The sequence below is a fragment of the Hypanus sabinus genome, chromosome 12 (genome assembly GCF_030144855.1).
Source record: "Hypanus sabinus isolate sHypSab1 chromosome 12, sHypSab1.hap1, whole genome shotgun sequence".
Taxonomy (NCBI): domain Eukaryota; kingdom Metazoa; phylum Chordata; class Chondrichthyes; order Myliobatiformes; family Dasyatidae; genus Hypanus; species Hypanus sabinus.
Window position 1 is genome coordinate 96,912,180 of NC_082717.1, and position 26,357 is coordinate 96,938,536.

At 43.4% G+C, this 26,357-nt stretch overlaps 1 protein-coding gene and 1 long non-coding RNA gene across 12 annotated transcripts in view; one reads left to right on the forward strand and one right to left on the reverse strand.

Moving 5' to 3' along the window:
• Positions 1-238: 238 nt before the first annotated feature.
• Positions 239-17,005, reverse strand: LOC132403166 (uncharacterized). 3 transcript variants are annotated; one of them, XR_009515198.1, is made up of 4 exons: positions 16,872-17,005; positions 16,180-16,269; positions 750-827; positions 239-373 (listed from the first exon to the last, which is right to left on the reverse strand). It is a non-coding gene; the product is annotated as an uncharacterized LOC132403166 (long non-coding RNA). The 3 variants fall into 3 exon arrangements; XR_009515197.1 differs by lacking the exons at positions 239-373; positions 750-827 and adding an exon at positions 9,057-10,995; XR_009515196.1 differs by lacking the exons at positions 239-373; positions 750-827; positions 16,872-17,005 and adding exons at positions 9,057-10,995; positions 16,531-16,734.
• The window catches only part of zgc:172136 (uncharacterized protein LOC566376 homolog), a 93,638-nt gene continuing 84,080 nt past the window's right edge, over positions 16,800-26,357 (forward strand). For 2 of the 9 annotated variants that reach the window (XM_059986508.1, XM_059986506.1), the window contains exon 1: positions 16,800-16,983. In XM_059986508.1, coding sequence (XP_059842491.1) covers positions 16,843-16,983 — 141 coding nt within the window. In that variant the 5' untranslated portion in view covers positions 16,800-16,842. Of the gene's footprint in view, positions 17,124-17,210; positions 17,348-26,357 lie in introns of those variants that run through there. The other 7 variants (XM_059986509.1, XM_059986507.1, XM_059986510.1 and 4 more) reach the window with 5 other exon arrangements.

Below are 26,357 nucleotides of genomic sequence, written 5' to 3' on the forward strand. Positions count from 1 at the left end.
AGGTTCAGGTACAGTTATTATCCCTCAACTATCAGACTCTTGAAACAGCATGGATAACTTCACTCACCTCAACACTGAACTGATTCCACAATTTCTAAGGTAATTTCTAAGTTATTGCCTAGTTATTTCTAAGGTACGGACATGTTCAGCACAACTTTGTGGGCCGAAGGGCCTGTATTATGCTGTAGGTTTTCTATGTTTCTTATCTATGAACTCATTTTCAAAGACTCTATGATGAATGTTATTTATTTATGCATTTATATAGTCTTCCTTTGCACATTTGTTGCTTGTCAGTCTTTGTGTTAACCTTTCATTGATCCTGTTTGAATCTCTGCCTTCTAGTTATTGGCCCTCATGTTGTTAGGCACAGTTCCTATAATAAAAAAACAGAAAAACTCAACAGGTCAGGCAGCATCTATGGAAGGAGAAACTATAGAAAATAAAATGTTTCATGCTGATGACATCGTGCAAATATTGAAATTGGAATTGATTTATTATTGTCAATGAGATATTGTCTTGCAGACTATTGATACAGATCAATTCATTACACTTTGCATTGAGGATAAGACAATAACAATGCAGAATAAAATGTAACAGCTACAGAGAAAGTGCAGTGCAGGTAGACAATGAAGTGCAATGTCATAACGAGGTGGAATTTACGGACAAGGGCCCATTTTATCATATGAAGAAAAGATTGAATAGTCTTCTAAAAATCTGCCTGGTATGTCGCGGTTAGCACAACTCTTTACCTGAGTTCACTTTCCGCCGCTGCTCATACATTGTCTTCATGGCTGCCTGGGTTTCCTCTGGGTGCTCCAGTTTCTTTCCTTGGTGCAAAGACGTACCGGTTGGTAGGTTAACGGGTCATTGTAAATTGTCTGAGATTAGGATAGGATTAAATCGGGGGATTGCTGAGACGCGTGGCTTGAGGGTCTGGAAGGGTCTACACCGTACTGCATATCAATAAATAACAGGGGATCGAAGCTGCCCTTGATCCTGGTGGTACGAGCAGTCAGGCATTTGTATCTTCTGCCCAGAAGGAATATAATGGCATGCTGGGATAGTTCTGTTTTGAACAATTGTAGCTGAATGAATGAAGTTGGTCTGCTGGGGGAAACTCACTGGTAAGGTTGACTTGACTTGAATATGTAACCCAGAGGTGACTGGTAACTGGACAATCAGTCTGTGGCCTCAGGAAAGGAAAGGAAAGGAAAGGAAGAAACCTGGAGAGAAAAACTTGAAATAGAATTGTTTTGTGAAATGCTGTAAATCTCCACTGGCACACATTGTCCAGCGTGGAGTTCCCAACCACTACCATTAACCAAGGGGTCCATGGTTAGGAACACCTGGTCTAGAGACTCAGAGCACAGAGATATATGCAATATTACAAAGTTCAAAGTAAATTTATTATCAAAATACATCTATGTCAGCTGACCAGTGGAGTAGTGGCATCTGAACTGTACTTGGAGGCGAGTTGACCCAGTTTGAATCAGGTTGGCTCCTTGTGTGCTTTCCATCTGCGCTGGGCTGAGTGTTCAGCCAGCAACTCAGCCTCGTAAAAATAAACAAAATGCCAAAGAAATGGCAAGGTTGCCACCTGATCTGACCTGCACCACAAGACGTGGAGCATACTCAACAGTGAGAATATTGTACCTTGAGATTCATTTCCTTACGGAAAGTCATAGTAGGAAAGAGTAACAGAATATTATCAGTTAAAATCTACATGTGAAGGACAAACAACCAATGTGCAAAAACAAATAATAATGATGAAATAAGTAAATAAATAATAATCTATTGAGAACATGAGCATTATTTGTTAAACCAAGCAATATCATACAAAAATTGAAAAGAAATGAATGAAGAAGATTGTAATCTATCTAGTGCAGTCTCTGAGTAAATGCAAAGCTGTCTGCCAGCAATCAGCATACTACAGATCAATATTCTTTAAGAATGAAAGAAGTATATCTTGATGCTGTTGGAATTTTCACTAGGAACAGCAAACTGCCTTTGCCCTTCTAATTAATCAAATCATGGAATATTGACGATGACAATCAGAATCAGAGACTTAATTAATATCATTGACTTACACTCCATCCAATTACTAGATATGTCCCTGAATGGCAGGTGCCGTTACATTTCTGGTCCAAGGCAAGTAGAAGCCAATCTCCGAATCCACATTGACACCCATTCATCTTGTATGTCCCCTTGTTAAACAACAATTAGTTTAAAGTTCTCGTCTTTGTTTCTAGTCTCCCCTACATTCTTCCTTCTCTGATTCCTCTCATCTTTTTTTTTCCCCATAGCCCCCTTCTCAAGACATTTCATTTCCTTCATTACATAGAAGGCTGCTTAGGCCTTTGAATCTATGCTGGCTCTCTGCGATCCTGTCAGTCCCTACTTTACCTGTAATCCTTTCTCTCACACTGCCCATGGAATTTCTTTAGTTCCCCTCCTATCCACCTAAACTGGAGACAATTTACAATGGCCAAAGTCATGAAATATACAAATAAATGACCCACCTTTTTAAATAGTTAAACTTGCTCTTAAACCACATATAACTTGTGTCCGGTCTATCAACCATTCACAGAGAGTCTCACTCAAGCTACTTGGACATACAATGCTCTCTCACACTGACTACTGATGATTGTGAGGCAACAGTGGTGGGCTAGGACAACTTGTATAAGATACCTCAAAGAGTTGTTGATAGGCACTTCCCACTGCAAGGATTAAAGTGGCCCTCCTGAAGCAACCTCTCTCTCTGCTCAATGCACAAAGGAGTCAAGCAATCAAGCTCCATCGATAGAGGCATATGGACAGCTAACTTCGGGTTGAGATCTTTCACTGGCACATGAAAGAAAGGGATGAGATGGTCTAAACTAGTGAAGGGAAGGGTGCAACAAGATCTGGCAGGAGATGGGTAGATCTGGATGAAGAGGGATGATAGACCACTGAGAGAGCAGTGAATGAGAATGATGTAAGAAGCTGGAAGGTGGTTGGTGGATAGGTGGAGGTGACTAACAGCCGAAGAAGACGGAATCTGATAGAAGAAGTCAGTGGATCATGGAATAAAGAGGAGGAGGTAAAATGTGTGCAGGATAGTTTTTTTGTAGCAATACATAGAGGTACCAACTAGAGAACAGTGTTGGATCTTCTGTTAGGGAATGAAATAGGTCAGGTGACAGAGGAATGTGTTGGGGAGCACTTCGGGTCCAGTGATCACAATGCCATTAGTTTCAATATAATTATGCAGAAGGATAGGTCTGGACCCAGGGTTGAGATTTTTGATTGGAGAAAGGCTAACTTTGAGGAGATGGGAAAGGATTTAGAAGGAATGGATTGGGACAATTTGTTTTATGGGAAGAATGTAATGGAGAAATGGAGGTCATTTAAAGGTGAAATTCTGAGGGTACAAAATCTTTATGTTCCTGTTAGATTGAAAGGGAAGTTTGAGAGAGCCATGGTTTTCAAGGAATATTGGAAACTTGGTTTGGAAAAAGAGAGAGATCTACAATAAATATATGCAGCATGGAGTAAATGAGGTGCTCGAGGAATATAAAGAATGTAAAAAGAATCTTAAAGAAATTAGAAAAGCTAAAAGAAGATAGGAGGTTGCTTTGGCAAGTAAGGTGAAAATAAATGCAAAGGGTTTCTACAGTTATATTGATAGCAAAAGGATAGTGAGGGATAAAATTGGTCCCTCAGAGAATCAGAGTGGACAGCTATGTGTGGAGTCGAAAGAGATGGGGGAGATTTTGAACAATTTCTTTTCTTCGGTATTCACTAAGGAGAAGGATATTGAATTGTGTCAGGTAAGGGAAACAAGTAGAAGAGTTATGGAAACTATGATGATTAAAGAAGAGGAAGTACTGGCGCATTTAAAGAATATAAAAGTGGATAAGTCTCCGGGTCCTGACAGGATATTACCTTGGACCTTGAGGGAAGTTAGTGTAGAAATAGCAGAGGCTCTGACAGAAATATTTCAAATGTCATTAGAAGCGGGGTTGGTGCCAGAGGATTGGCATATTGCTCATGTGGTTCCATTGTTTAAGAATGGTTCTAAGAGTAAACCTAGCAATTATCAGGCTGTAAGTTTGATGTCAGTGGTGGGTAAATTAATGGAAAGTATTCTTAGAGGTGGTATACATATATATAAAAAATTATCTGGGTCTGATTAGGAGCATTCAACATGGATTTGTGCGTGGAAGGTCATATTTGACAAATATTGAATTTTTTGAAGATGTTACTTGGAAAGTTGATGAGGGTAAAGCAGTGGATGTTGTCTATATGGACTTCAGTAAGGCCTTTGACAAGGTTCCACATGGAAGGTTAGTTAGGAAGGTTCAATCGTTAGGTATTAATATTGAAGTAGTAAAATGTATTCAACAGTGGCTGGATGAGAGATGCCAGAGAGTAGTGGTGGATAACTGTTTGTCAGGTTGGAGGCCGGTGACTATTGGTGTGCCTCTGGGATCTGTACTGGGTCCAATGTTGTTTGTCATATACATTAATGATCTGGATGATGGGGCGATAAATTGGATTAGTAAGTATGCAGATGATACTAAGATAGGTGGCATTGTGGATAAAGAAGTAGGTTTTCAAAGCTTGCAGAGAGATTTAGGCCAGTTAGAAGAGTGGACTGAAAGATGGCAGATGGAGTTTAATGCTGATAAGTGTGACTATGAATAATCAAAATAGGACATACATGGTAAATGGTAGGGCATTGAGGAATGTAGTAGAACAGAGTGATCTAGGAATAATGGTGCATAGTTTCCTGAAGGTGGAATCTCATGTGGATAGGGTGGTGAAGAAAGCTTTTGGTATGCTGGCCTTTATAAATCAGAGCATTGAGTATAGGAGTTGGGATGTAATGTTAAAATTGTACAAGGCATTGGTGAATTCAAATTTGGAGTATTATGTACAGTTCTGGTCACCAAATTATAGGAAAGATGTCAACAAATTAGAGCGAATACAGAGGAGATTTACTGGAATGTTACCTGGGTTTCAGCACCTAAGTTACAGAGAAAGGTTGAACAAGTTAGATCTTAATTCTTTGGAGCATAGAAGGTTGAGGGGGGACGATAGAGGTATTTAAAATTATGAGGGGGTAGATAGAGTTAACGTGGATAGGCTTTTTCCATTGAGAGTAGGGGAGATTCAAACAAGAGGACATGAGTTGAGAGTTAGGGGGCAAAAGTTTAGGGGTAACACGAGGGGGAACTTCTTTACTCAGAAAGTGGTAGCTGTGTGGAACAAGCTTCCAGTAGAAGCTGTAGAGGCAGGTTCAATTTTGTCATTTTCAAAAAGAATAAATTGGATAGGTATATGGACAGGACAGGAATGGAGGGTTATGGGCTGAGTGCAGGTCAGTGGGTCGAGGTGAGAGTAAGCATTCAGCACGGACTAGAAGGGCCGAGATGGCCCATTTCTGTGCTGTAATTGTTGTATGGTTATATGGAGGTGAGGAGGGAGGAATGTACGGGTGATGGGAAGATGGAGAAGGCAGGGAGGGGCGATCAGTGCTGTGTGTGCCTCATTGAGGAGGCTGTGGGCACATGTAGGTGTGGAGTTAAAATGATTGGCCATCAGATCATCCTGGTTACAGCAGACAGATTGAAGGTGCTCAACAAATTGACCTTCGGACATCACTGATGTAAAGGAGGCCACAATGGGATCACCAGATGTAAAAAGTGACACCAGTGCATGTACATGGACTGTTCAAGTTAGCCTGAAGATACCACAACTGTGCACAGTGAATGATGTGCAGACAACCCGTCCGAACAAGCAAACTCCTCTGATGGTCCAGTTGCTAAGCAACCAGCTGGGTAACTGGAACTACAAGTGCTTCCTGGTTTCCATTGGCCTTCTCCACTATCCACTCTCTTTGATCTGACCTTATTTGGAATGTACGTCAGTCCAGCCTGGATATAGATTTATGCAATTAAAAGGGTTAATAGTTAACCAATAAATCTACGCTGGATTTCAAAATGAACTGTGACACTACAATTAGTCATGGTGCATGCCGACATTCCAATGGTGTTGAGCAATGCATTTCAATCTTTTGTCAAACAGTGGCACTGTGTAAGTACAGATTATAGTAAGACAGTGGGTAAGGCGAAGTTAAATAAAAAGTAAGTTATGCAACCGGACACTAAATGTCAAATTGTCAGTTGTAATTTCCTTCTAATCACCTGCGCATCTTTGATGATTATCAGCTTGTATTGATTTTAGAGTGAGCTTCTGGTAGCAGCATGTCTTCCTTTCAACAGTGAGTTAAAGTGCAAGTTAGCCCTGTTTAAATTGCACTGGGGAACAGGTTTAAAGGTCGAACCGAATTACGCCTATAAAAATGCTCAGCTGATCTATCAGGTGATGAACTTGATACGTTTCAGTACCATAAAACTGCGTGAATCTATCAAAAAATAACAACTCATTCCCTTGCATAATTAGACCAAGTGTGGTCACAGCTGTTTACGATTTACATCAACGATTTAGATGAAGGCATTGAGAATAACATCAGCAAGTTTGCTGATGATACTAAGCTGGGTGGCCGTGTGACATGTGATGAAGATGTTAGGAGAATTCAGGATGATTTGGATAGGCTGAGTGAGTGGGCAGATACTTGGCAGATGACATTTAATGTGAATAAGTGTGAGGTTATCCACTTTGGGAGTAAGAACAGGAAGACAGATTATTATCTGAATGGTGTAGAATTAGGTAAGGGAGAAATACAAAGAGATCTAGGAGTCCTTGTTCATCAGTCACTGAAGGTGAATGAGCAAGTGCAGCAGGCAGTGAAGAAGGCTAATGGAATGTTGGCCTTTATTACAAAGGGAATTGAGTACAAGAGCAAGGAAATCCTTTTGCATTTGTACAGAGCCCTGGTGAGACCACACCTGGAGTATTGTGTACAGTTTTGGTCTCCAAGGTTAAGGAAGGACATTCTAGCCATAGAGGAAATGCAGCGTAAATTCACGAGGTTAATTTCTGGGATGTCCGGACTGTCTTACGCAGAGAGGTTAGAGAGACTGGGCTTGTACACGCTGGAATTAAGGAGACTGAGAAGGGATCTGATTGCAACATATAAGATTATTAAGGGATTGGACAAGATAGAGGCAGGAAATATGTTCCAGATGCTGGGAGAGTCCAGTACCGGAGGGCATGGTTTGAGAATAAGGGGTAGGTCATTTAGAACAGAGTTAAGGAAAAATTTCTTCTCCCAGAGAGTTGTGGGGGTCTGGAATGCACTGCCTCGGAAGGCAGTGGAGGCCAGTTCTCTGGATGCTTTCAAGAAGGAGCTAGATAGGTATCTTATGGATAGGGGAATCATGGGGACAAGGCAGGAACCGGGTATTGATAGTAGATGATCAGCCATGATCTCAGAATGGTGGTGCAGGCTCGAAGGGCTGAATGGTCTACTTCTGCACCTATTGTCTATTGTTTGTTCATTACAAGATTGAGGTGGCAATGGGTTCAATGTGCTTCCCACGTGCCATTTGATATCACCTGGTACCTTACTATGACCAGTCAGTACTACACTCAGTTAGATCATCATCAGTCTATCAGTCACCATCACCATCAGTTCAATGTGCTTCCTGTATGCCATTTGATATCACCTGGTACCTTACTATGATTGTCACAATCTAACGTTATTTCTGAGATTACAGCTTTCTAATAACATTGACCATAAATGCAGTGAAACTGGAGCCCCAGAATGCCATTGCACTATGTTGGGGTGACTTACGGGAGTCCACAACATTCTTACTGCATGCCCAACCCAATTTCACACAAAAAACCCAGAAGCCTAAAATAAAAGCCAAAACACACAACACGTCAGACAGCATCTGTAGAGATAGAAGCCCTTTGCCTTTACACAGATGCTCTGACCCTCTGAGCATACATAATATTTTGTTTAAATGTTCAATTTCACTAAGGCTTTGTAAGGATTGGTCAGCCTGCAAAGGCAGTACAGTATTGTAGTAGATTTGGGTCCCTTTTCTAAGAGAGCTTGTGCTGGCATTAGAGAGGGTTCAGGAACATTCACAAGAATAATTACAGGCATGAAAAGATTAACATATGAGGAGTGTTTGATGGCTAAGAGCCTGTCCTTGTTGGATTTTAGAAGAATGGTGGAGGAGAGGGGGGATGTCATTGAAACCTTACATTGAATGCCCGGAGAGAGTGGACATGAAGAGGATGTTTCCTATAGTGGGGGAGTCTAGGACCAAAGGGCACAGCCTCAAAACAGAGGGATGTCCATTAGAACAGATAAGGAGGAATTTCTTTATCTGAGGGTGGTGAATCTGTGGAATTCATTGCTGTGGAAATCAGGTTATTTGGTATATTTAAAGGAGTGGTTGATAAGTTCTTGATTATTACAGAGAGAAGGCAGGAGTTTGGGATTGAGAGGGATAATAAATCAGCCATGATAGAATGGTGAAGCAGACTTGATGGGATGAATTGCCTAATTCTGCTCCTATGTCTTATGGTCTGCAATTGCAGAAATAAGCCTTTTAAATACAATTGATAGAAAAAGTAGATAGATAGATATACCTTATTGATCCCAAAAGAAATTGGTGTCACAGCATCACGTGCATAGATATAAATATTAGAAGTGACACAGAAAGAATAAAATAAGTTACCTCAAACAGTCTAACAGGAAGGGGTAATCACTTCCCCATTTATAGGTTGACTCATTATAGAGCCTAATGGCCGGGGGTAAGAATAACCTCATATGGTGCTCTTTGGAACAGCGCAGTTGAAGTAGTCTATTACTAAAAGTGTTCCTCTGTTCAGCCAAGATGACATGCAGAGGGTGAGAACATTGTCTGGAATTGCAAGGATTTTCCAGAGGGTCCTTTGTTCTACCACAGCCTCCCGTGTGTCTAATTTGACTCCTATAACAGAGCCAGTCTTTCTAATCAATTTATTGAACCTGTTGGCATCACCCCTGTATGTGTAAACCCAGCAAAAGTGTGCATAACTGAACATAATTTCAGGTGTAACTTTCTGATTACAACATCTCAGGAAAATACACAGATTTAATCAGTATCCTCAGGTAATTGTTACACCATCTGGCTGGAATGTGACTCCAGTCTGACAAAAATGGAATCAATGCTCAGTTGCTGATTGGAATGGCCTGGAGGACCATCGTCACTGCACTGCATGTGGACACTTAAGACCACTTTTATAATGCTAAATACATGCTGGCTATTATTTATTTATGCACATTTTATTACATAACCATCCTTTAACCTCTAACTTTATTTGATTTTTATAGCAAGTACAAAGTAAGTTTATTACCAACGTACATAAATGTCACCATATTCAACACAAGATTTGCTTTCTTGCGTGTATACTCTGTAAATCCAAGAAATATAATAGAATCAATGAAAGACCACACCCAACTTAAATATGACATTGGAGCTGTGCTTAAGGCTGATTTATACTTCTGCGTCAAATGAATGCTGTAGGTATGGCGTAGCCGCGTAACCTACACTGTACCCTACACCATAGCCTGACGCGCACCTCTCCAAAAATGTAACTGCGCGTTGCGGCAATGCAGACCGCAACAACTGTGATTGGTCCGCTTGGTAACATTGCATTTCCTCCTTTCGATGTACACTGATGAGAAATAAACAGTTGGAGACAATGAACCAAATCGTCAAATCTACCTGCCCACATCCGAAAATATTTGAAATGCATTTCCTCGTCCATGTCTCTCAGTGGCCAGACAAGCACAGAAAATTCACCCTCCTTCTGCCTCAATCTGTTCAATGGTCATACATATAATCTCCTCTGACATCTTCTCTCTTTTCTGCGTTGCAGTAATTTGCAGTAACCCTTGTTCAACATTTATTAGCTCCAACTCCAACATGATGCACTCAGTTGCCATCAGAAATCCCACTGTCAACTAGCGTTTTGGCGGTGAATTGCAGAGCGACGCAGACACACCGACGCACAGGCATAAATGGTTACAACAGCACAGGCTACTACGCAGAAGTATAAATCAGCTTTTAGCCTTACAGTCATAGGCATAATGTGAGTAGAGCAGGGGGCTAAGCACTCAGCCTAGTGGTGTACCTGGCTGATAGACATTATGCACAAGATGTTGCTCCCAATCCGATTTGCTTGTGAGGAAATAGAGGATCCAATTGCACAAGGAGGTATTGAGGCCAAGGTCTTGAAACTTATTAGTTTGAAGGGATGATGGTGTTGAATGCAGAGCTGCAGTCAATGAAGAGCATCCTGTCCAGATGTTCCAGGGTTGAATGAGCAGCCAATGAGATGGCATCTTTACTGTCCAGATGTTCCAGGGTTGAATGAGCAGCCAATGAGATGGCATCTTTACTGTCCAGATGTTCCAGGGTTGAATGAGCAGCCAATGAGATGGCATCTGCTGTGGAGTCATTGCGCTGGTAGGCACAGTAAATTGAAATGGATCTAAATTGCTCCTCAGGCTGGAGTTGATATGTTTCATCACCAACCTTTCAAAACACATCATCACTGTGCATGTAAGTGCTACTGGACAATAGTCTTTGAGGCAGGTTACCATGTTCTTTACAGGCACCAGTATAATTGAAGCCTGCTTGAAGCAGGTGAGTACCACAGACTGCCAAAATGAGAGGTGAATGCCAACATGTGTATAATTCTTTATAATTGTTGAACATTGTTGTTTTTTGTTCCATGTAACACCCTGACCAACACACCACAGCAAATTCCTCACACATGTTCTGTATATGGCAAATACAGTTGATTCTTGATCCTTAAATTCAAGGGGCATTTCGGCAAAAATATTGGACATGCTAATGACATCCACCTGGGGAAATCAAAACAAACTTTTGAACTTGATGGTGGTGTCTAAGGCTAATGGCAGGACTCTTTGCAGTGCTTTGAAACCAAGGGGATCTTTAGGTCAAAGTCCATTAAAGATGCTACACAAGCTTACACACGTTCAGAATGTGTATGATGTGCTGGCCTTCATGATTCAGGTGCCCGCTATCAGGAAATGTAAAAGCAGATGAATTAGCAGTGAACAATAACTTTAATAATAATAATAATAATATTAATAAGCCGTGAGGGTCCACAAAACAGAGGGAGAGCATGAAGGCTAGGAGCAGCTGGCTGAGGCCACCTAGTTCAATGAGTGAACAAGGACTGTGGATGAGAACTGAGGCTGCAGGTGATGAGTCTGGAATGAGAAGCAGGTAAATCAGCTGGGTGGATACTGGGAGGTGTTGGCAAGAGCAGGCCTGACACTCACCATATCTGCGCAGACTTCAAGCTCCCATTTACGCCTATAAAATCATAAGGAGCACAGATAACTGTGAATAACCACAAACCTTTTATCCCAAAATAGGGGAGTCCAAAACTAGAGAGCATAGGTTTAAAGTGAGAGGACAAATCCTTCAAAGAAACACATATCTACCACACTTTTCTCATTGAGGGTGGTTGATACATGGAGTGAGCTGCCCAAGGAAATAGTTGAGAAGGGTACAATTATGACACTTAGAAGACATTTCCTGTCCATGGATGGGAAATGTTTAGAGTGATATGGAACATGCTCAGGAAAATTGGACTAACTCAGGAAATTTAGTCAACATTGCCTCTGAGTTACAGGGAAAGGCTGAATAGGTTAGGATTTTATTCCTTGAAGCACAGGAGAACGAGGACAGATCTTATAGAGGTACTGTATACAAAATTATGAGGCGCATAGATAGGGAAAATGCTTTTTCCTCTCAGGTTAGGCGAGACAAGAACTAGAGGTTATGGGGTTAGGGAGAAAACTGAAGGGGAATCTGAAGGGGGAGCTTCTTCACTCAGAGGGTGGTGTGAGTGTGGAATGAGCTGCCACAGGAAGTGGTAGATGTGGGTTCAGTTGTAACATTGAAGTTCGTATAGGTACATGGATGAGAAAGGTGTGGAAAGCTATGGTCTGAGTGCACCTAGATGGCATTAGGCAGAAAACCAGGCTGGCACAGACTAGATAGGCTGAAGGACCTGTTTCTATGCTGCAGCCTTCTACGACTCTGTCTACTGGGCTAAAGGGCTTGCTTTCCATGCTGGGCAATTCAATGACAGTGACGCTAGTCTATTATATTCTCCCCTCCTTCTTATCTGCTCTACCACACCGTTTACAGCAGCAAAATAACTTGCCAACCTCCATATTGCTGGGATATGGGGCCCCTGAAGATCACAGGAAAAATGTGTAAACACCATATAGACAGTTCAGGATTGAAGCTGGCTCACTGGAGCTATGAAGCAGCAACTTTACTAGTTGCACCTGCTAACTCTGGTGTCCTGTAAATCTGGTCTCTTTCCACAGAGGCTGCGTGACATGTTGAGTGTTTCTGTTTCAGATTACAAGTTTTATTTTATTATCGTTTTCTGGTGGTCACAGTGATGGCCCTTGTGTGCTGACATCTAGAATGGAACTGGTCTTTAAGATGCCTTCATCAGCCAAGCGTGTTTTCTGTTTGGGCTTGGTTCTGAACCACCACCCCCCCACCCCCCATTACGGGTTGCACTTGAGGGAGACCAATATCCTGGCGGGGAGGTTTCAAAGACTATAGGGGAGAGTTTAAACTAGAATTGCTGGGGGGGTGGGAACTGAACTGAAGAGACGGAGGAAGGGGTTGTTGGCTCACAAATAGAGAAAGATTGGAGACAGCGACAGATTGGAGAGGGAGGATAGGCAGGTGATAGGGAAGGGATGCGCTCAGACAGATGGTTTGAGATGTGTCTATTTTAATGAAAGAAGCATCATGAACAAAGCAGAAGAGCTTAGAGTGTGGATCAGTACTTGAAACTACGATGTTGTGGCCATTACAGAGACTTGGATGGCTCAGGGGCAGAAATGGGTGCCGATAGTGCCAGGCTTTAGATATTTCAAAAAGGACAGAGAAGGACGCAAAAGAGGTGGGGGCGTGGCACATCTGATCAGAGATAGTGTCATGGCTACAGAAAAGGAGGAAATCATGCAGGAATGTCTACTGAGTCTCAGTGGGTGGAAGTTAGAAACAGGAAGGGGTCAATAACTCGACTGGGTGTTTTTTATAGACCTCCCAATAGTAACAAGGACATCAAGGAGCAGATAGGGAGACAGTTTCTGAAAGGGTATAATAATAACAGGGTTGTAATGGTGGGAGATTTTAATTTCCCAAATATTGATTGGCATCTCCTAGAGCAAGGGGTTTAGATGGGGTGGAGTTTGTTAAGTGTGTTCAGGAAGGTTTCTTGACACAATATGTAGATAAGCCTACAAGAGGAGAGGCTGTACTTGATCTGGTATTGGGAAATGAACCTGGTCAGGTGTCAGATCACTCAGTGGGAGAACATTTTGGAGATAGTGATGACAATTCTATCTCCTTTACCATAGCACTGGAGAGGAATAGGAACAGACAAGTTCGGAAAACATTTAATTTGAGTAAGGGGAAATATGAAGCTATCAGACAGGAACTTGGAAGCATAAATTGGGACAGATGTTCTCAAGGAAATATATGGCAGAAATGTGGCAGATGTTCAGGGGATTGGTGTTCTGCATGGATACATTCCAATGAGACAGGGAAAGGATAGTAGGGTACAGGAACCATGGTGTACAAAGGCTGTTGGAAATTTAGTCAAGAAGAAAAGAAAATATTACGAAAGGTTCAAAAAACTAGGTAATGATAGCGATTTAGAAGATTATAAGGCTAGTAGGAAGGAATTTAACAATGAAATTAGGAGAACCAGAAGGGGCCATGATAAGGCCTTGGGGAGCAGGATGAAGGAAAACCCCAAGGAATTCTACAAATATGTGAAGAGTAAGAGGATAAAACGTGAGAGAATAGGACCAATCAAGTGTGACAGTGTAAAAGTGTGTATGGAACCGGAAGAAATAGCTGAGGTACTTAATGAATACTTTGCTTCAGTATTCACTACCGAAAAGGAACTTGGCAATTGTAGAGATGACTTGCAGTGGACTGAAGAGCTTGAGCATATAGACATTAAGAAAGAGGATGTGCTGGAGCTATTGAAAAACATCAAGTTGGATAAGTCTCCAGGACTGGATGAGATGTACCCCAGGCTACTGTGGGAGGCGAGGGAGGAGATTGCCGAGCCTCTGGCGATGACTTTTGCATCATCAGTGGGGACGAGGCAAGTTCCGGAGGATTGGAGGGTTGCAGATGTTGTTCCCTTATTCAATAAAGTGAGTAGAGATAGCCCATGAAATTATAGACCAGTGAGTCTTACTTCAGTGGTTGGTAAGGTGATTGAAAAGATACTGAGAGGCAGGATTTATGAACATTTGGAGAGGCATAATATGATTAGGAATAGTCAGCCTAGCTTTGTCAAAGACAGGTCGTGCCTTACAAGCATGATAGAATTTTTTGAGGATGTGACTAACCACATTGATGAATGTAGAGCAGTAAGTGTAGTGTATATGGAGTTCAGCAAGGCATTTGATAAGGTACCCCATGCAAGGCTTATTGTGAAAGTAAGTAAGCATGAGATCCAAGGGGACCTTGCTTTGTGGATCCAGAACTGTCTTGCCCACAGAAGGCAAAGAGTGGTTGCAGATGGGTCATATTCTGCATGGAGGTCAGTGACCAGTGGTGTGCCTCAGGGATCTATTCTGGGACCCCTTCTCTTCGTGATTTTTATAAATGACCTGGATGAGGAAGTAGAGGGATGGGTTAGTAAATTTGCTGATGACACAAAGGTTGGGGGTGTGATGGATAGTGTGGAGGGCTGTCAAAGGTTACAGTGAGATATTGATAGGATGCAAAACTGGACTGAGAATTGGCAGATGGAGCTCAACCCAGATAAGTATGAGGTGGTTCATTTTGGTAGGTCAAATATAATGGCAGAATATAGTATTAATGGTAAGACTCTTGGCAGTGTGGAGGATCAGAGGGATCGGGGTCTGAGTACATAGGACACTCAAAGCTGTGGTTAAGAAAGCATACTTATTGCATTGGCCTTCATCAACCATGGGACTGAGTTTAAGAGCCCAGAGGTAATGTTACAGCTGTATAGGACCCTGGTCAGACCCCACTTGGAGTACTGTACTCAGTTCTGGTCACCTCACTACAGGAAGGATGTGGAAACTATAGAAAGGGTTCAGAGGAGATTTACAAGGATGTTGCCTGGATTGGGGAGCATGTCTTATGAGAACAGGCTGAGTGAACTCGACCTTTTCTCCTTGGAGTGATGGAGGACAAGAGGTGACCTGATAGATGTGTATAAGATAATGAGAGGCATTTATCAAGTCAGAGGCTTTTTCCCAGGGCTAGAATGGCTAGTATAAGAGGGCACAGTTTTAAGGTGCTTGAAAGCAGGTACAGAGGAGATGTCAGGGGTAAGTTTTTTTTTACACAGAGAGTGGTGAGTGCTTGGAATAAGCTGCCAGCAACAGTGGTGGACAGGGATACGATAGGGTCTTTTAAGAGTCTCCTGGATAGGTACATGAAGCTTAGAAAAATAGAGGGCTATAGGTAATTTCCAAGGTAAGTGCATGTTTGGCACACCATTGTGGGCTGAAGGGCCTCTATTGTGCCATAGTTTTTCTATGTTTCTAAATATCAGGCTGGACCCCAAATCTTGAACTCAGTATTATTTTCAAAATACCAGAAGTAAAACATTGCCTAAGTCAGCATTCAAAAACAGATAGAAATTGTTTGAAATCCTCACAATCAGAGTCAGAAACTGGTTTAATATCACCAGCATATATTATGAAATGTGCTGTTTTGTGGCAGCAGTCTGTTGCAATATACAGTAATAAACTATAAATGACTATAAGAAGGATATCTAAATAAATTAAATAAGTAGTGCAAAAAGAGAGGGAAAATAGTGAGGCAGTGTCACAGGTTCATTGTCCATTCATAATTCTGATGGTGAAGGGGAAGAAGCCATTAAAATGTTGAGAGTATGCCTTAAGGCTCCTGTCTCTCCTCCCTGATGTCCTGGGTGATGAGGGTACTTAATGATAGATGCCACCTTTTTGAGCATCGCCTTTAGGTGGTGACCTGGATGTTGGGTGGGGGGGGGGGGGGGGGGAGAGGGCTGGCGCCCATGATGGAGTCAGATGGATTTTCATGTTTCTTCTTTTACAATCCTGTGCAGTGGCCCTCCCTCCTCTCACCTACCTCGCTCACCTCCCCCTCCTCCCCTGTTTATCCACCTCCATAGATGCTGCCTGACCTGCTGAGTTCCTCCACCATCACGTCTGTGTTACTCTGTCTCTTCGTAGATGCTGTGTGGCCTTGAAGTGTCCCTTTGTAAAGGTCTCCCCTAGGTTTAAAGAAAACATTGCTAGCATAAGAATTAAGAAATAGGAGCAGGAGTAGCACTCCTCCCCCCACCCAGCCTGTTCCGCCATTCAATAAGATCATGGCTGATCTGGTGATCTGGCCACGGACTCATCTCCACCTACCTGCCTTTCCCCCATAACCCTTAATTCCCCTACTGTGCAAAAATCTATCCAACCTTGTCTTAAATATATCTACTGAGGTAGCCTCCACTGCTTCATTGGGCAGAGAATTCCAGATTCACCCGTCTTTGGGAAAAGCAGTTCCTCCTCATCTCCATCCTGAATCCGCTCCCCCCGAATCCTGAGGCTACGTCCCTTTTGTTTGTGTCCTTTCCAGCTTGCTGGAGGAATTCAGCGGGTCAGGCAGCAAAGAACAGTCGACATTTCAGACCGAGACTAGCTGAATCTCCTCCGTCGCTTTGCGAGCATTTTTCAGCTCTGTGCACGCGCACGATCCAGCTACGGGTGTCCTGCCGCCGCGGGCGCGCACGCGCGCCCCCGCCCCTGCTGCTGCGCGTGCCCAGCAAGGGCCAAGGAAGCGTTCGTCACACGGAATGCCTGGGACTGCAGCTTGGAATCTCACCTGTCGCAACTCGCTTCTTCTGCCAGGAAGTTCCCAGCTTCTTGCCGGTTGCGGCAGGACGGCAACTATTTCTACAAGGCAGCCAAGGATTAGTGGCAGGGATCGCTCTCGCGTGAGTCAGATTACACTGACATTTGCGCAGAGATATTTGTGCACTTCCACTGAGCGGAGTTGGGCGAGGCGTGCTCCTATCCTCTCGCTGCCCTCATAAATAGTGGGTGGTCGGTTTCAGCGGCATCGCCTATGGAAAAGGTAAAAACCTTATTCTACCGGGCATGACGCATTTTATTGAGGGGAATGAGAGTCCGTCAGGGTTTAAGATCCAAAGGGTAAGCGAGCTCTGTGTTCCGTGTTTGAGAGTGGAACGGGAGTGGTGGGCGTTGTGAATGTCAAACCTTTCACACTGGCTGCATTCACAGCTGAAGTCAGCGTTAGTGCAGTGACTGCTCTTGCCGCCAGTGCGCCCAGCTAACCCGGTGGGTTTTGCAATTAATTCGATTTTACATTTGCTTTTTTCATTTGTACTGATTTCTAATTTTTTTGTGTTGGTGGAACTGATAATTGTTGCCGTAAGGCGAGGAAATTATTTATGTTCTGAATTTTTTTTGCTTTTATTCGTGTGATTATACAAACGGAAATCTTAGTGAGACTAGGTGTAGATATCGCAAATGTTACTCTAGGATACTTAGTGCATCTTGACTGTGGGATTTCCGTACATTGTATGTTGAGAGACGGCGATTGCGATTCCCAAAGTTTTGGTTGACTGCCTAGGACTGTACTTGTTCGGGCTCAGAGTATAGAGCCCGTCAGGGGCGAAACATGGTCGATTTAATTTGCGATGATGTCGGGTTTAAGATTATTAGGGTTTTCAGAAAAAAGGCTTCATGAGTCGACAACGTGATTGCTGGCGCGTATTGTCTGCAGTCACTGTTTGTTATTCCCGGAGTAATCTTTGCAACATTTTTTGTTTTTTTTTGTAATCTTATTCCTGTCAATAAAAATGTAAATGGAATGCCACGCTCTGGAACGCTTAACACTTCCTCTAACGAGGTAAAAATTATATATTTGTTTGCGGATTAAAGAAACATTGGAATGTTCGCAGACTGCAGTGTCCCGACTCAGAAAACTGATCCATTCCCTGTGCAAGGACCAGCACGCTTATAATTATTGGAACTATTGCGTTCAGCTTTGGTATAATTTATTGGCTGAAACAGAAATGTATTTGGTCGTAACTCTACAGTTGTGGTAAAGGATGAGAAACGAGACTTCGGCAGTACGAGGGTTAATTTCGCTGGGCAGGGTCCGGGCGGCGGAGGCTCGACCCATTCTCCAATGGCTTGCTCCGCTCGCTGGCGCGTGTTGTTGGCAAAGGTGCCTGTAGTGCTGGCATTACTCAACCAGAAACTCGGGTAAGGCTGTGAACTGCGTGAATTCCGCTGGAATGAGCAGTGTATCGGGTTTTACCACATTGTTATTGCCTCAATGCTCGGTGTATCTGAGCTGCATAAACAGTGTGCAAGACCGTCTTTTCACTACACCGCGGAACATGCAACGATAACAAACCAATTCCAAATTGGAGCAGGGGGCATTTTTCCCCCTATACTGCGCGGGAGTACGGCCGCGCAGTAACTGAAATACTCTCGCGCACATAGCTTTTGTTAATGTACAGCTGGAATAAAAACAGATGAGAAAATGTATAGGAAAGGTGAAAGATTTTCTTTGTTGGACTCTATTTCATTATACCCTTCAATTCATAAATAAAATATGATTTTTCAATTTTCATTCCAAATATTAATAGTGCTGTATGTATATTACCAAAAACTGTAAAAGTGCTGTGCAGTTTTCAGGCTGTGTAAAAATTTCCTATTAGGAGCCTTTACATGTTCAGTTCATGACCGTTCTTGCTGGCCCCCTTTACTCTCTCATGTTCAGTTCATGACCGTTCTTGCTGGCCCCCTTTACTCTCATGTGTTCAGTTCATGACCGTTCTTGCTGGCCCCCTTTACTTTCACATGTTCAGTTCATGACCGTTCTTGCTGGCCCCCTTTACTCTCTCGTGTTCAGTTCATGACCGTTCTTGCTGGCCCCCTTTACTCTCTTGTGTTCAGTTCATGACCGTTCTTGCTGGCCCCCTTTACTCTCTCGTGTTCAGTTCATGACCGTTCTTGCTGGCCCCCTTTACTCTCATGTGTTCAGTTCATGACCGTTCTTGCTGGCCCCCTTTACTCTCTCGTGTTCAGTTCATGACCGTTCTTGCTGGCCCCCTTTACTCTCATGTGTTCAGTTCATGACCGTTCTTGCTGGCCCCCTTTACTCTCATGTGTTCAGTTCATGACCGTTCTTGCTGGCCCCCTTTACTCTCATGTGTTCAGTTCATGACTGTTCTTGCTGGCCCCCTTTACTCTCTTGTGTTCAGTTCATGACCGTTCTTGCTGGCCCCCTTTACTCTCATGTGTTCAGTTCATGACCGTTCTTGCTGGCCCCCTTTACTCTCTCGTGTTCAGTTCATGACCGTTCTTGCTGGCCCCCTTTACTCTCTCGTGTTCAGTTCATGACCGTTCTTGCTGGCCCCCTTTACTCTCTCGTGTTCAGTTCATGACCGTTCTTGCTGGCCCCCTTTACTCTCATGTGTTCAGTTCATGACCGTTCTTGCTGGCCCCCTTTACTCTCTCGTGTTCAGTTCATGACCGTTCTTGCTGGCCCCCTTTACTCTCATGTGTTCAGTTCATGACCGTTCTTGCTGGCCCCCTTTACTCTCATGTGTTCAGTTCATGACCGTTCTTGCTGGCCCCCTTTACTCTCATGTGTTCAGTTCATGACTGTTCTTGCTGGCCCCCTTTACTCTCTTGTGTTCAGTTCATGACCGTTCTTGCTGGCCCCCTTTACTCTCATGTGTTCAGTTCATGACCGTTCTTGCTGGCCCCCTTTACTCTCTCATGTTCAGTTCATGACTGTTCTTGCTGGCCCCCTTTACTCGGAGGGAGAGAATTCTAGATTTGGAAACCTTTGAGGATAGACACACCCATGCTCCTCCATATTAAATGCCTGGCCACTTTTCATATCTCTTTTTTACAGGAAACAGCTCAACATCTATACTATATGATTGTATAAAGTCAACATTCTTTTAATTTCCAAGCAATATGAGCAATTTTCAACCCTTTGTCTAAGATAAGGGGTCCAAAACTGATGTGCTGGCATTGGGGAGGGTCCAGAGGAGGTTCACAGGAACAATCTTGACAATTCAAGGGTGTATGTTTGAATCACTGGAGAATGAGGAAGGGTCTCATTGAAACCTATGGAATATTGAAAAGCCTAGATAGAGTGAACTTGTAGAGGACTTTTCTACCATTTTCCTATAATGGAGGATTCTAGGACTAGAGGGAACAGCCTCAGAATACAAGGATGTCCCATTAGAACGGAGATAAGGAGGAATTTCTTTTGGCAGATGGTGGTCAATTTGTGGAATTCATTAATATAGACGTCTGTGGAGGCCAAGTCATTGCGTGAATTTAAAGCAGAGATTGATAGGTTCTTGATTAGTCAGGTCATCAAACGCTCCCCTTAAATATTTCACCTTTCAGCCTCGGAGTTACAGGGAGAAGGCAGGCGAGTGGGTTTGAGAGGGATAATAAATCAGCTATGATAGAATGGCTGAGCAGACTTGATGGACCAAACAGTCTAATTCTTCTTCTATGTCATATGGTCTTAATACAATGAGGGTCATTTAGAGCGACATTCAAATCCAACATCACAAATACTAGAACACTAGAATACTACAGCACAGTAAGGCCATTCAGCCCTCGATGTTGTGCCAACCCATATATCCTTTTAAAAAAGTACGAAACCCACACTACCCTGTAACCTTCTATTTTTCTTTCATCCATGTGCCTGTCCAAGAGGCTCTTAAATACCCTGAATAGTTTAGCCTCCACCACCATCCCTGGCAAGTCATTCCAGGCACCCACAACCCTCTGTGTAAAAAAAAAACTTAACCCTGATGTCTTCCCTAAGCTTCCCTCCATTAACTTTGTACATATGCCCTCTGGTGTTTGCTATTCATGCCCTGGGAAACAGGTACCGGCTATCCACCCTATCTCTGCCTCTCAAAATCTTGTAGACCTCTATCCTCTCATCCTCTCATCCTTCTGCGCGCCAAAGAGAAAAGTCCCAGCTCTGCTAACCTTGCCTCATAAGACTTGTTTTCCAATCCAGGCAACATCCTGGAAAATCTCCTCTGCACCCTCTCCATAGCTTCCAGATCCTTCCTTTAATGAAATGACTAGAACTGAACTCTTAGGTGTGGTTTCACCAGACTTGTAGAGTTGCAACTTGACCTCTCTACTCTTGAACTTAATCCCCCTATTAATGAAGCCTGGCATCCCATAGGCCTTCTTAACTATCATATCAACCTGTGCAAGGACCTTGAGGGATGTATGGATTTGAACCCCAAGGTCCCTCTGTTCATCCACACTCTTAAGTAACTGACCATTAATCAGTCTTCTGGTTTGTCCTTCCAAAATGCATCACCTCACACTTGTCCGGATTGAACTCCATCTGCCACTTTTCTGTCCAATTCTGCATCCTGTCTATGTCCTCTTGTAACCTTCGACAACCTACAGTTCCATCCACAACTCCTCCAATCTTCGTGTCATCTGCAGACTTACTCACCCATCCTTCCACCTCTACATCCAGGCCATTTATAAAAATCACAAATAGCAGGGGTCCCAGGTCAGATTCTTGCGGCACTCCACTAGTCACCGACCTCCAGGCAGAATACTTTCCTTCCACAACTACCCTCTGCTTTCTTCCTGTAAGCCAATTTTTTTTATCCAAACAGCCAAGGTTCCACTGATCCTATGCCTCATGACTTTCTGGATGAGTCTCTCATGGGGGACCTTGTCAAATGCCTTGCTAAATTCCATGTAGACCACATCTACCGCTTTACCCTCATCAATTTCTTTTGTTACCTCTTCAAAAAACTCAATTAGGCTCGTGAGGAATGACCTTCCCTTCACAAAGCCATGTTGACTATCCATGAGTAGACTGTACTTCTCCAAATGCTTGTAGATCCTATCCTTAAGAATCCTTTCCAATAGTTTGCAGACCACTGACATAAGACTCACTATAGTTCCCAGGATTCTCCCTATTACCTATTTTAAACAAATGAACTACATTTGCCATTCTCCAATCCTCTGGCACCTCCCCTGCAGCCAAAGAAGATTCAAAGATCATAGCTGCTGCTCCAGCGATCTCTTCTCTCACTTCCCACAGCAACCTGGGGTATATCACGTCTGACCCTGGGGACCTATCAATCTTGATGTTTTTAAGAAGATCCAACACTTCTTACTTAATCTCCACATTGTCCAGCACACAGGTCTGTCCTATTTTGACCTCACCCTGATCAAGGTCCTTTTCTCCTGTGAATATTGAAGCAAAGTATTCATTTAGGACCTCCCCAACCTTCTCCGCCTCCAGGCACATGTTGCCTTCTTTATCCTTTAGTGGTCCCACTTTCATTCTTGTCATCCTACTGTTCTTCACATATGCATAGAAGGCCTTGGCGTTCTCCTTAATCCTACATGCCAAGGCCTTCTTATGCCCCCTTCGAGCTCTCCTAAGTCCTTTCTTTAGCTCCTTCCTGGCTACCCTATATTTCTCATGAGCCCCTGCTACTTCCTGCTTCTTATATCTAACATATGCTTCTTTTTTCTTCTCGACGAGTTGCCTCATATGTTTTGTCAGCCACAGTTCCCTTTACCTACCATTTTTTCCTTGTCTCAGTGGAACAAAGCTATCCTGGGACAAAGCACAAGTGGTCCCTAAATTTCCTCCACAACACTGTTGTGCTTTCACCCTTGAACATCTGTTTCCAATTTACTCTCTCTAGTTCCTGCCTCAAACCTTCATAGTTAGCCCTTCCCCAGTTAATCACTTTCCCATTTTGTCTGTTTTTATCCTTATCCATAGCTATGCTGAAGCTAAGGGAGTTGTGGTCACTCTCACCAAAATGCTTCCCTATCAAAAGGTCTGTCGCCTGACCAGGTTCATTACCCAGAACTAGATCCAGTATGGCCTCTGCTCTCGTCAGCCGTACTCTGATGCGTACTCTGTCAGGAATCCTTCTTGAACACACCTGACAAATTCAACCCCGTCTATCTCTCTTTCAGTCAGGAGGTTCCAGTCAATATGAGGGAAGTTGAAATCACCCATAATTACAACCCTATATTTCCTGTACCATTCTAAAATTTGCCTGCTTATCTGCTCCTCAGTGTCCTGAGGGGTATTTGGGGACCTATAGACTACTCCCAGCACAGTGATTGATCCCTTCCTATTTCTACAGCTGTGATGCTATCCCTGACCAGTAATGCTACTCCCCCACCCCCCACTTTCTACCTCCCATCCTATTCCTTTTAAAACACCTAAACTTCGGTACCTGTATCAGCCAATCCTGCCCTTACTCCAGCCAAGTTTCAGTAACGGCCACAACATAGTAGTTCCACGTACTGATCCATGCTCTAAACTTATCCCCTTTGTTCCTAATACTCCTGGCATTGAAATAGACACATTTCAACCCCTCTAACTGGCTACATTTATGTTTCGTTCCCTGCCTGTCCTTCCTCACCAACAGATAGCACCATGCCCTTGTCCTTCTACCCTAATCTCTGCACTCACATTCTGATACCCACCCCCCTGCCAAACTAGTTTAAACCTACCCCAGCAGCTCTAGCAAACCTGCCTTGCAGGATATTTGTTCCCTTCCAGTTCAGGTGCAGCCTGTCCTTTTTGTACAGGTCAGACCTTCCCCAGAAGAGATCCCAAATATCCAGAAATCTGAACCACTGCCCCTTGTACCAACTCTTCAGCCATGCATTCATCTACCATAACTTCCTGTTCCTACCCTCTCTGTCTCGTGGCACAGACAGAATCCTGAGGTTACCACCCTTGAGGTCCTACTTTTTAGCTTCTTTCCTAACTCCCTACTTTCCTTCTTCAGGACCTCATCCCTACTCTTATCTATGTCATTGGTCCCCATGTGGACCACGACATCTGGCTGCTCACCCTCTCTCCTGAGAATACTGAGAACGCGATCTGAGATATCGCGGACCCTGGCACCAGGGAGGTAACAGACCATCCGGGATACTCAAACACTCCCACAGAACCTCTTACCTGTCCCCCTAACTATTGAATCCCCTATCACTACTGCTCTCCTCTTTTCCCTCCTTCCTTTCTGAGCTGAGTGTCCAGTCTCGGTGCCAGAGACACAACCACTACAATTTGTCCTTGGTAGGTCGTCCCCACCAATGGTATCAAAAACAGTATACTTCTTGTTGATGGGAATGGCCACAGGAGTGCTCTGCTCTTCCTGTCTATTCCCCTTCCCTCTCCTGGCAGACACCCAACTACCTGTCTCCTGACTTTTAGGGGTGACTATCTCCCTGAAACTCCGATCTATTACTGCCACTGCCTCCCAAATGATCCAAAGTTCATCTAGCTCCAGTTCCAGTTCCCTAACACGGATTGACAGGAGCTGCAACTGGATGCACCTTTTGCAGGTGTAGTCAGGGACAATTGTGCTGTCCCTGACTTCCCACATACTACAATCAGAGCAATGGACTGCCCTATCTACTGCCTCCAGTACCAACTCCTAAGTTAATTAAATTAATTAAAGAAACTTACCCAGCCTTACCTCACTGGGAGTAAGCTTGTCCTCGCTCTTCTCACTGAAGCCTCTTGAATTTAAATTCAAGAAATAACTCAGAAGTGGAATCAAAAAGACAGTACCCTCTGAACAGGTCCAAAACACACAACTTGCCATCTGTACAGATCCAAAACACACCAGCTGCCCTCAGAGTTGTTACTGTCTATATGTCGTGTTCATCGTGAACATATGTGAGCCCTAGGTAACATCGGTTAGCAATGATCTTCTTTATTACAGATTAGTACAGATAGTGTTTGGAGGGTTGGGATTGTTTCCCCTCCCCCTGAGAAGTTTGGTCATATTTGGGGGCCCGAGCCTTCCCTTGCTGAAATGCTGAAGTAACTGGTTGCATGAAGTAAACAAGTTGCTGAACATAAGGTTCACAGGGCAAAACAGGAGGATGACGTGTTTTATTTTGCAGCTGAACTACCTCCCAGCCCAGCACCAACAGCATTCATTTATCCAAGATATTCTGGTTTCCCCTTCAAGGTTTGGAGACCCAGCCTTTATAACAGACCTTGAGTGCAGACGTCAGCGGGACCAGTTGCTCACCCACATTCTTCTGCTGTTCAAATGACGCTGGGCTCCGTCTCGGTCAACACACTTCAGCTAATCAGTGCATATGTTATGTTTCCAGGACCTTCCTTTGTGTTCACGCACAGCTGTTTTTTGGGGGGGAGGGGGACAAGATGAACTGAGATACAGCAGGAAATAGGCCATTCCAGCTCTTTGAGCACCCCCTCCCCATGAACCCGAGCCTAATCACAGAAAAATTTACAACGGCCATTTCACCGATTAACCCGTTTGTCTTTGGACTGGGGGAGGAAATTGGAGGAAAGTCACATATTCCGCAGGGAGGATTTACGAACTCCTTACAGCTAATATTGAAACTGAACTCTGAACTCCAATGCTTCGTGCTGTAACGGCATCACGTTGACTGCTACGCTACCGTAGAACCCATATTTTGTATGTGTATACTTTGCCATCGGACAAGTAACCTGCACTTATTGGAAGAGAATCTGTACTAAGAGTTCAAAAGAAAGGTTAAATATTAGCTTTATTTGTCACATGTACATCAAAGCATACAGTGAAATGCATTGTTAGGATCAAATCAAATCAGCAAGGATTGTGCTGAGTGTCATCAGGCTTGTAAGACATACCCACAACTTACTAACGCTAACCTGTAGGTCTTGGGAATGTCATGGGGAGAACCTACGTACAGACAGACAGCGGTGTGAATCGATCCCTCATCCTTTAACTGGCTCTGTATTCGCATATTGCTAACCAACACACCACTCTGCAGGAATTCCCTTGGAAACTTGAAAGGAATCTCAGAATATGTACACCAGGACAGCCCTCCATAAATGCAGGTAACAGACTCACACAATGAGAGAGAGAAAACAATGTTCTAAATCAGGGGTCCCAACCTGAAGCATGCAGACCCCTTGCTTAATGGCTTTGGTCCATGGGAGGCCCTGTTCTGAAAAAGCAGTTACATCAACATGTCTGCTTGGTGGAATTGTAGTGTTCCAATGAATTTGTTTTTGATTTGGAGTAGTTTTAATACTTTTCACAGGATTGTGTTACTTACAGCCAGAGTTTTGGAGTGTATTAGACACAAGTTCAAATCCCATATTGCACCTGAGGAATTTAAATTCAGAAATTCATTAGATCTGAGTGTTTTAAAAAATATAATTAGTTTCAGTTTGCATTAAACTATCATGTAGTTGTTAAATCCAGCTAGTTTGCCAGATTCCTCGCGGAAGGCCATCTGCCAATCCCACCCT